Here is an 11,675-nt window from a genome sequence, read left to right as displayed (position 1 = left end):
TTTTAAACAAATTAGAAATATGAGTATATAAGTTTTTCTGGTAAAAATGGATAGAAAAAGGGGTATTTATATATGAAATTGAGATATATATAAATAAACCGAGATATTTAAAATAATTTAAAAATAAAAGAAAATTGAAAAAAAAGGAGAAGTGTGATTGCTGCAATGCAGCCACGAGACAAAGATGTAGACTCATCGCTGGGCCGCCGCAGCAGAGAAGGAACTGCAATGCAGCCCCGGTTGGGCGACCGCCCCCGAAAGGGTTGCATTGTGGATGCTCTAACCAATTCTTGTACAAGTACCCTACTAATTTAAACTTTTTAACTCCTAGATGTCCATTATTAATGTACCTAGAAATCCAAATAAATATCTCATCATAGTCTATTTTTAGTGTTACATCTTTCCTAGTAGTGACTCACTCAATGCATAAAAAATAGTCTTATTTTTTCATTTTTCGTCCATTCATCAAAACTAGTTTCTTACAAAAAAAATAAAAATTTAATATCAAATTATCACTCACTTTTATCCATCTTCTACTTTAATACTCCCTAGTCCCTCGTCTCACTCAAGATGTTCACATTTCCTTTTTAGGTTATCTTAGTCAAGATGTTAATTTTTTATATTTTTAAATAAGTCCATCTTTCTTCTATACTCATTAATATATTCAATCATCTTTTTGCTCTATTTTATCATATATAAGTATTCTATCTAAAATCTCATATCATTCAAGAAATTTATAGAGAAATTAACATTTTGACATTCTAATCTCAATTTTACCTACTTTATAGTATCATTTAATGCTTTACCAAATTTATAGGAGTAGTTTTTAAATTTTGGTATTATTTTTGGTTGACTAAGAGAGTAATATATTTCTGTATTAAAAAATGGAAAATATTTACAAATTAGAATAAATGTAAAAAATAAAATGAGAACAGAACAGGCAGGCAATGATGATGTTGGCGTCATAAAACCCATGCCATAGAGAATCCTCGTAAAAACCACCACTACACAAACAAACTATTTCAAACTGAGATCTAAAAATTTTCAAAATGGCTGGCGTTGAATTGCTACCCAGGGAGTACGGATACGTAGTTCTTGTTCTGGTTTTCTATTGTTTCATTAATTTCTGGATGACTGCTCAAGTCGGCAGAGCCCGCAAGAAGTAAATTTTTTATTTTCTTACAGAAATTCGGTTTGTGAAGTCGAGATTTTGGGGTGTGAATTGTTGTGTGATGCAGGTATAATGTATCTTATCCGACTCTGTATGCGAGTGAAGCTGATAATAAGGATGCCAAACTCTTCAATTGTATCCAGGTACTTCTCTGTGTGTGTGTGTGTAAATGTGTTTTTTTCCTGGTTCTGCATTGGACACTTGGTGAATCGCATAACTTTTGGAATTTAATGCGAAATTCATAACATATGAGATGGATAAAAAGAAAAAGGAGTGATTGAAATATTGTTAATTATCCGAAATAAATGGAAGTGATTGGAGACTATTGTTTGGGGATGGAGGGAGTATAACTTTGTTCCTTTTCGAGGAATGTACTAGTTAATTAATGCTTATCTGTTTCGTTGTAATTTTTTGAGAGTTTGAAATTATCTTATTTCAATTCTTATCATGGTAAATGCTCTAGCTTAGGAACTTTGGGGACGATAGATAAAACTGAAAAGTGATTGGAGTATTGTTAGTTATCCGAAATAGAAGTTGACTAATTTTATGGGACTGACAAAAAATGGATGTGATTGGAGACTATTGTATGGACATGGAGGGAGAAGAATAACTTTGTTCCTTTTCAAGTAACGTAGTTAGTTAATGCTTATCTGTTTCGTTGTATTCTTTTGATAGTTTGAAATGATCTTATTTCAATTCTTTTGGATAGTTTTTGGGTTTTTTTTACAGAAGCAGGTTTGGGAAATAAATTAGAAAAAACAGGAGAATGAAGTTGGATCAGAATAACAAAACTGTTCTTGTTTAAGGAAGAAAGACTTTTTTCGTTTTAATGTAAATTGAAATGGTGGTGCAATGGTCTAGGCATTGTTTTAAGTGTGTTTGTATGTGCAGAGGGGGCACCAGAATTCACTGGAAATGCTGCCCGTGTTCTTGATGTTGATGATTCTGGGAGGAATCAGGCACCCTGTGATTGCTGCATCACTGGGAGTTGTTTACTGCATCTCTCGAATTTTCTACTTTGACGGCTACTCCACTGGTGATCCTCAGAAACGCCTGTCCATCGGGTAAATAATCAATCCCCTTCCACACATCATCACAATATGAATAAGAAACAAAAACACATAATAAACGAACATCATTCTTTACGCATTCATTAGGCCGTTTTCTGTGAGAAATTGTTATACTAACTATTTTGGTAATGCAGGAGATATGGTTTCTTGGCCTTATTTGGGCTGATCATTTGCACAATTTCATGTGGAGTTGGTATGCTTACTGCTTGATGAAAAGGATGTGCTTTGGAATCTTGTGTTATTTAGTTGGTGGTAGTTGCCATGCTTCTCTCCACTTATCAACCATAACCCAATATCATTACTGGATTTTGGCCAATTCTCTACACCTTGACTTGATTTAATGAATACAGCTTCTATAAATTTGATTAGGATGGGAGATTGGGATCACACAGATTAGTTCTATTTCAAGGAGCTCTTTAAATTTAGATTTGAATTTCAACAAATCTAATTGCTTCTTCTAAATAACTACTCTTTCTGACCCAAATTCACATTCTATCTTATTAAATACTAGTACTAAAATTTACTATTCTCTCAATCTCATTAAAGATTACTCGTTTGTCTCGACCCATTACTAAAATTAGTAATACCTTTATCTCTATTTTATTCCATTTCTCTTACTTTCTTCTCTCCACTTAACACACAAAACAAAGATACATAAAATTATGTGCCGTCTCAGGGAAAGGGTCATCTTCCTTGGGACGGAGGGAGTAGTATTTAATCTAGGGATAAATGATAACACTACATACATTGTGTACCACGTTTGTGCACATTTAGTGTCGTTTGTTTTATTTTTTACATTTAGTTTGATTCTAAAATATTAAAAATTACTATAGACACTTCTAATTTTACAATTTTCACAAAGATCAAAGCTCGATTTGTTCGTTTTCTCTATAATTAAGTTTGTGTGGAAAAGAATAAATATTTGAAAAAGTTTCGTAATATTAGACGTCAATATCTCTAATTTAAAATTCGGTAAGATGAAAAAAAAAGTAAAGCATAAATAGATTGAACTTCAATTTTTTTTGACAATAATCTATCTTTTCATATTTTAAGAAACATAATTGAAAATCAATGTATTTTTATTTCACAAAGCACATTTTACAGGCATTAAAAATTTGAAGTTCACTTATAAATAAAATATAAACCTGCTTCAGTATTTTTTTGCGTATGAGAGAACTGGAGAAGAGGAGTTTAGAGTTGGTAATAATTATCATCACATTCTATGTTCAAACAAATGATGAATAATTTTCAACATTAATTTGCTGATAACGTTTATCTACAAACCTAGTTATGTAAACCTCAATGTTGGTGACACCATCAGCCTAATTACACATTTCAAACTGTATTCTGGTTTCTCATAATAAGCCATCTTAATACACAATGAAAATGCATCCATTGTTTTTGAACCTCCTTTCTCCATCATGTACTCCTTTTGGGATAAACATATCTTGGCTACGACCAACGCCTATCCAATCACGAGTACGTTTCTCACATACTATAACCGTACATAAACAGCACGTTTCACTCGGCTTCACTTTTGTAGTTAACCATATATAGTGCTGCAATAGTTACCACTGCTCCAGCCAGTTGCACTGGTGAGAAAGTTTCATCGAGATATATGAAACAGCAGTTAAAGCCAAACTAAATCAACGTGCTAATAATATGATGATCGAAAGGAGAACTTTGATAAATGAGTCGGATATTCTTGCGACTTGGTTTTACATACAAGAATAAACAACAGAATCGTGGCTGTGTTAAATTTCTTACCCGAAAAGTGATGCAAACATTGGAGTCAAAAAGGTTAGGGAGCTGAGCTTTGTCAAGCTACCTGAATTGCAATATAAGAGGGCCAGTCAAATTCACTGGTCAATGCATTACAGTATTTAAGAGCCAAAGAAAGACAAGTCCCACAGTTACCTCTTGTAGCATTGTAGAAGTAGACACCGTAGCTGATTGCACTACCAAAAATGGAAGTGTAAAGAAGGGCCAAAACATCACCTGTCGTAAGCTCATGAAAACTTGAGAGTGCAGGATCATGTTTAAGGATGGCGATTGCCATAAGAGGGAGGCCACCGATAACCATGTGCTGTAATTAGTTTGGGACATATTTTCAGAAAAATGCATCACTGCCGGTTGGATGATATAACGCATCATCCTTTCAATAAACAACTAATAGCGAATAACTCCTTCCTGAGGTTCAGACACTGTAGTGATACTTGGTCTTACAAATTCTAGGTATGCCTAGAAGTCTTAGGTCAGAAGTTCGCTGCAATTATATATTTTGGTGACCTCACGCATGCTTGCTAGTTAACAAAAATTTACGGGTAGAGGATATTCCAAGTAAATGTTACTCCCTCCGTCCCATAGTAGATGTCACACTTCCTTTTTAGTTTGTCCGACAAAAGATAGTCACATTTCCATTTTTGGAAAAAGTTCACTCTCACATTAATATAAAAATTATATTTTCTCTCTCCATTTAACACAGAAAACAAAACCTCCTAAAATCTCGTGCCGTCCCACAAGTGTGACATCTTCTATGGGACGGAGGGAGTACTATATACCAGTGTCAAATGCCTCCAACATCAGTTTAAAACTCAATATAACAATGGGTAACAGCTCCATACATCTAACCAATTGTATTAAATATATGGACTAGATGTGTAGTGATGAGAAACTCAAATATTGATTATACAAGTTAGTAAAACTTACCCATCCAGTAGCCATTACAGGATCTGAGTATTTGGAGACCCAACGGACCATCACGGTACCACTGGCCATACTTTGTGCAGCAAGAAACATCCACCATTCCCCACTTCCCCACAGGGAAAAGTTATTAGCATCAAAAGCAAGCGCAGGTACCTGCAGATTACGTGCAGCTTTGAAGATCAGACCACCTGCAATAGTGATTTTGCAGAATTTAGCAGGGAAAGTGATACGGATAATGGAAGAGAGATAGTAGCCCACAAATCTAGTTGAGTGGTTAGTTTGTTCAGCTAACTAATGGAGAAGATATGGGAGAAGAAATAGGCAATCTTGTTAAGTTGTTATTAGTTTTGCTGCATTAAATCATTTATAAGTAGTGAGATTCTTGGCAGATTGGGGGGGGGCGCTTGGAAAGTATCAGTTTAGGACGAGTTATCTCGTAGGCCTCTGCGGAGGATTATCTTGGGCCTCTTCGGAGGATTTCTTTTATCATTTGTTACTTCCATTCTTGTTCATTCCCTTCTATTTTAATAATATCAGCCAAATTGTGAGTTAGATATTCTGTCAAGCTCTTTTCATGCTTGATTAATTGAGTGACAGCCTTTACTCCTATCAATTTGGTGCGGTGAACGATGGTTAATTCCCGGACAGAAGCCACTCTTGCTGTGGTTGGATTGGAGAAGGCTATATTGCAGATGCAAAAGACGACAGATCGAACCAAAGCTTTGAGTTCTCAGATTGAGGATTTCATGTTGGAGTTTCGAGAGTCTTTTGTGTCTCCAACGATGACGTTTCCAAAGTTTGATGGATCTGAGGCTCTTGCCTGGCTTGCACGGGCAAACCAATATTTCCTCATCAACAAGACACCTTTGCATACACGTGTCGACGTAGCCATCAGCGCCATATCCGGACCAGCAATACCATGGTTACAATTGCTCCTCATGCGTTGTTCTTCGTTGTCGTGGGACAAATTCGCGCAAGAGTTGTTGTGCCGTTTTGGTGATTCAGAAGGATGGAAACCCAAGAGTGTTGTTGTTCGCAAGGAGATACCAACTATTACCACGTCAGCAATCCACACTGATATCGATACTAAAGAGATCAATAGCATGCCCCTGCCCTTGCAAGTGCAACTGCCCATTCCACCTCCAGTTTTGGTGCCTCTACCATCTCCTACCAGTCCACTTTCACCAGCAATTCCACCTACACTATCAACGGTGACAGCACCGCTGTTGTCCACCTCCAGCCCTGATATTCTGCAGTGTCAACCTCCTTTCTTGACTCCGCTGCAGCGTTTAGTTTCTGCGGCTACTGCTGACCATACCAAACTCATGGGTTCATCGACTCCACGGACAACAGCCATGATGACAGCACCTCTGTTGTCTGCCAACCCCGATAATTTGCAGATTCAGTTTCCGTTCTCCCTGCTGCGATGTCTAGTTTCCGCTGCCCACAAGTCCACGCCTATGGCAGTTTCCTTTCTGGGGTCTCTATTCTCATCAGCAGGCACCCCATTCTCCTATCTGGATAGGCTGCAACTCCTTCATATAGTTGGCCATCTTCTATGGTTCAATGCTCTGGCTACTACCCGACAGCATGAGTTTGAACCTCCACCGGACAAAGTACTTGGTTTCCATTTTGACCTCCGCCTTGAGGGCAAGGCTGTTTTGAGGGTGAGGCAGTTGATACGGATAATGGAAGAGAGATAGTAGCCCACAAATCTAGTTGAGTGGTTAGTTTGTTCAGCTAACTAATGGAGAAGATATGGGAGAAGAAATAGGCAATCTTGTTAAGTTGTTATTAGTTTTGCTGCATTAAATCATTTATAAATAGTGAGATTCTTGGCAGATTGGGGGGGGGGGGGGGGGGGCGCTTGGAAAGTATCAGTTTAGGACGAGTTATCTCGTAGGCCTCTGCGGAGGATTATCTTGGGCCTCTTCGGAGGATTTCTTTTATCATTTGTTACTTCCATTCTTGTTCATTCCCTTCTATTTTAATAATATCAGCCAAAGTGTGAGTTAGATATTCTGTCAAGCTCTTTTCATGCTTGATTAATTGAGTGACAGCCTTTACTCCTATCAGAAAGGGTGCTGAGGAGCTATGCACGGAAGACTTCTGGTGTCCACACATTTGATTGGTATCCATATTTTCCAGATGATACTTGATAGGTATCCAGATTGAATCATACCAAAATGCAGAACAGCTTACGTTTTCAATGAAATCCACTATGAAAAGGAAACGCTTCTTGCTCATATGACAAGAAATGAGTAGTGTGGATATAATTCACTTGGATATTATTATGCTCTGGATAGCAAAAGTCTAATCTATCATTGACTATAGAATTCATGATTCGGCAGGACTAGATTTTCAGAATAAGGAAGAATAAGTAGCCCGGAATGTAGACACTTTGAAGATGCTTACCTCAAGAAGTAAAAGTCCTATAACACCAAGGACTAGTCCAGCTGCTCCAATGTATCCTATTGATTCTCCAAATAATAAGGATGCAAGAATAGCCACGGTTAGAGGTTGAGAATCAATTATTACCTGCAACACATTGGATAAGACCTTGTTAAATAAATATTAATAGCTTATTCCAAAGACAAAAAAGAATATAGCATCTCTAGTGAATCTTTTCACGGATAACATCTGTAGAGCAAGGTTCTAATATGGCTACAAGTGCACATGTCCTTCCATATGTCAGTACTGACAAGGATATAACAAGTAGCTAGAACCTACCCCTTCAAGGGCTGTTTCGATGAACTTATGAGCTCTTCAAAACAACTTACAAGATGGTTTAGAGCTTACAAGCTGCTTCAGTATGGCCTAGAACAATTTAAGGCATGCCAAAATACAAAGCTAACTGTTTTTCAGAAAATAAGAGGATCCAACTTTTACTAGCAATAAATATTGTGTTGGCAAACCTCTTATATTTAGTTATAACAGTTACAGATTTATAATTACTAACATCTTATAAACTCAACCGTCCTATCACCCCAACAACATCATATTTGAAAAACAAGATCTTAATTCTATCATCATGGAAAGCATACATGAAACATTTTCCAAGGTGATTCATTTAAGCTTCGAGCCATGTGACACCTCCAGAAGGCACTGCCAAAAATAGTAGTCCATTGAAATAGAAAATTTGTACAGATTGAAGAAAATTGGTTTAATGATGATCTATCCAATAACCACATTTTCGTTGAGTAGATTCCATATATCCGACTTAATATGACAATGTGCAACTTAATGAACAATTTCATTATAAGGAAAAGCAAAAACAATCATCCAACTTACACTGCCCAAACCAGCAGTCGTCCCCTCCAATCCTTGAGCGAGAAAACCCAGCTCGCGGTCAGTCAAAGTGAGGATGCAAAAAACACAATCTATGTTTCTGATTTAATGGATACTAAATAGGGACCTGGAAGCAGGAAGCATCAATGGCAGCAAAAGCTGAGATGGAGAACCAAGCATTGAATCCGGAAGGCAAAGCTCTTCCCCTGGAAGCGGCGAAGGCTACCAACAAGAGCCCCGACGGAATTAGCCTAAACGCCGCCACAACGAAGGGCCCCGTTTTAGGGAGAACTTCCTTCATTGCCACCATGGCCGTTCCCCAGAAGAAGAAGGGCGATATCAGAAGCCCCCATTCCAACGCCAATTCAACCAACGCCGACGCTGTATCTCTCGCCTCCCCTCTCACCTGCTCCGATTCTTCACTGATCACGCATTCCACATCCAGCCCGGTGCCTATGCAGTCGATCTCGTTGGACTCGGTTTTGAACTCCGATTCTGTGGCCTTGCTCTTCGCTGAGAAATTGGACGGAGCGATTTGATTAATAGGGTTCCTAATCGATTGCGAGAAGGCATTCCGCCTCTGGAGAGTAATTGTGAAGGTGTTGGGAGTTCTGGCGGCGGCGTAAATGGCGGTGGTGGCGGAGAAGGTAGAGCTACAACAGCAATTCCACGCCATTTTGTGTGATACAGTGAGTTTGTCATGGACATGAAACCTCTTTATTTACATAACGCAGTGTGATTAATATCTATACGGAGGTCCTTCTTTTGTGCTAAGAAAGTAATGGAATTCCAATTTAATGCAGGATAATAGATTCATTCTAATTGAGGGAGTGACGCATAATGGTTGTGTGTCGTTCTTAATGAAACGCACAACCCTTATGCGTCGTTATTTAACGACGCATAAGGATTATGCGTCCCTCAACGACGCATAAGGGTTTGCGTCGATCTTGAACGACGCACAATGGTTATGCGTCGTTAAGGCGGCTTTTAACCTCCTCCAGGCAGACGCAGCTCACAGAACGCACTTTCACACACTTTCATTTCCTCTCTCGGCGATATCCGGCGTTTTCAGGCGATTTCCGGCGATTTCTCCATAAGATCCGGTAATTTGTTTATCAATTTAGCTACACTCATCTTTATTCATGTTTATTGTGCTTTAATTTGTTAGTTTAACCCAATTTATACAAATTAGGGCTTGTAGGAAAAATGTCCTTAATTGTCGTTGTTTTAAATGTTTTTTATGCAGAAATCATGCAAGTATTTGTGAGTTTGTATTGGGGTGGTAGAGTAGTTCAACTACCACATATGGGTATTGGTTATGAACCACCTTGTCCGAGGAGCCCCATCATATTAAATTCAGGTGTTTCCTATTCTGGGTTGGTAGCAATGATCTGTGATGCGATGGGAATAGATATGAACCAACACACAATTGAATTATTATGGAGACAATGTATAGTCTATGGTTCCGGTATGAGTTATACATGTTCTGTGATTTGCAATGATGAAAGTGTAATGTTTATGTTCAACAATGCTCAAAATTCAAGTGGGTGTATTGAATTATTTGTTGAGTATTCACCGGTGAGGAGTGCAGAAATCCCACCAGTTGTTGATTATGGTATTGGAGCATCTGCGAGGTTTGAACAAATGAGTTTTGACTGTGGTATTGGATCATCTGCGAGGTTTGAACAAATGAGTTTTGACTAGCATTATATAACTTCAATGTTACAATTTTGCACAATATATACTAGAATTAGATAACTACAATGTTTGCATTTTTGCACAAGAATATATCTATTTTCTACACTTAGTGTATACAATGTCAAATTGAACCACTAACTTCTACAATTGACCGTACATACATGTGAAACATGCAAATACGCAACAAAACAACACAAATAAGCAACACAATAACAAAAATCGACCATAAATTCTCCAATTTCAGTATAAACCCTAACTTTGTTAAATTAGGGAAAAGCTCCACAAATTAAGCAATAATTGATTAATGTAGCCAAATGGAAGGACAATTTACCGAAATATGTTTAGAGTTTGGTTGAAATATGTCGGAAAACGTCTCCAATCGCCGAAAATCGTCGAGAAATTCGCCTCTTCACGCTGCTCCGCTGCTTCTGTCTGTGAATTGGGAGCTTTCTGCCCTCTTAAGCCCGATTTATAGACGTATAACTATTATGCGGCATTCTTAAACGACGCATATCCCTTATGCGTCATTAATTAACGACGCATAACCTTTATGCGTCGTTTAAAGACGCATAACCATTGTGCGTCGTTTAATAAAGACGCATAACTGTTGTGCGTCGTTCTTTAAAGACGCATAACGGTTGTGCGTTTCATTAATAACGACGCACAACAGTTATGCGTCACTCACTGCGCCGAAATATTTCTAAAGCTCTTCATTAAATTGGAATTCTATTAACACCCATTAACAAAAAAAGAAATTTTCCATATATATGTGGATATGCGTATGCCCACACGATTCATGTTCGGTGATCACCAATCATATCCATCTGAGATCGTTGTTAAATTGAATTGTTCACTCAAATAAATAAATACTAATAAAATATAAAATAAACTTTTTTCTCATTTTTTTATTATTTATGAATCATCGTTGTTTTAATTATTTTTTTTTCTTTTCTCTTATTTTATAAATTATACGTGTATCTTCAATTAGTCTATTTCTATAAGATAGAAAGTATAATTTAATAGTATTATCTCTGTTCCAAAATAAGTGTCACATTTTGTCATTTCGGTTCGTCTCATAATAAGAGTCACATTTCACTTTTACCATAAATGGTAAGTAGACTCCACATTCCACCAACTAATTTAATTCACATTTTATTATGAAACTAATATATATATAAGTGAGACTCATAATCCAGTAACTTACTCAACTCATTTTTCTAACTCGTGCCCACACTAAATGTGACACTTAGGTAGTAAGAATTATGAATAAAATAAATTAATGTAATATGAGTTCCATTAAAATTAAATAAAATAATTGATAGAAATCATGCGCAAGTAAGAAAATAAGATAATTGATAAGGACTATGGGGAATGGGGATATCTTTTTCTTAAACTTCTAAACGTGATACAGAAATTTCAATTGTATATTTAGTTTAACTGAAAATTAAGTGAATTCTATTTAAGATGATACTCCCTCCGTCCCATGCTACTCGCACTTTTCATTTTAGGCCGTAAATTTGGGATTGATTTTTTTGTGTAATTAAAAAAGAATTTTAGGTGTAATGAGACATCACTTAATAAAACAGCTCTTAACTTAAATTAACATATTAATTAAATGTATTAATTCTAACTTAAATTATAAATAGTGTAAGGACTTTGTGACGAGCCGAAAAGTAAACGTGCGAGTAGCACGGGACGGAGGGAGTACATCGTATATTGAATTTGAATGCACACAAATTGTT

General features: G+C 37.0%; 2 protein-coding genes across 2 annotated transcripts; one reads left to right on the top strand and one right to left on the bottom strand.

Moving 5' to 3' along the window:
* Positions 1 to 905: 905 nt before the first annotated feature.
* On the top strand, positions 906 to 2,767 carry LOC121797332 (microsomal glutathione S-transferase 3-like). Its single transcript, XM_042196091.1, has 4 exons — positions 906 to 1,162; positions 1,239 to 1,314; positions 2,063 to 2,235; positions 2,376 to 2,767. The coding sequence occupies exons 1-4, from the start codon at positions 1,050 to 1,052 to the stop codon at positions 2,449 to 2,451; spliced, it is 438 nt and encodes a 145-aa protein (XP_042052025.1). The 5' UTR covers positions 906 to 1,049; the 3' UTR covers positions 2,452 to 2,767.
* Positions 2,768 to 3,431: 664 nt separating this feature from the next.
* On the bottom strand, positions 3,432 to 8,954 carry LOC121745425 (WAT1-related protein At3g02690, chloroplastic-like). Its single transcript, XM_042139329.1, has 7 exons — positions 8,363 to 8,954; positions 8,239 to 8,289; positions 7,363 to 7,485; positions 4,951 to 5,100; positions 4,159 to 4,327; positions 4,009 to 4,069; positions 3,432 to 3,865 (listed from the first exon to the last, which is right to left on the bottom strand). Exons 1-7 carry the CDS (start codon positions 8,909 to 8,911, stop codon positions 3,763 to 3,765), a joined length of 1,206 nt encoding a protein of 401 aa, XP_041995263.1. The 5' UTR covers positions 8,912 to 8,954; the 3' UTR covers positions 3,432 to 3,762.
* Between the last annotated feature and the right edge of the window lie 2,721 nt (positions 8,955 to 11,675).

This window comes from Salvia splendens, chromosome 1, assembly GCF_004379255.2.
Source record: "Salvia splendens isolate huo1 chromosome 1, SspV2, whole genome shotgun sequence".
In the NCBI taxonomy this organism is placed as follows: Eukaryota; Viridiplantae; Streptophyta; class Magnoliopsida; order Lamiales; family Lamiaceae; genus Salvia; species Salvia splendens.
Note: the sequence above shows the minus strand (reverse complement) of the source record. Positions and strands in the feature narration are given on the sequence as shown.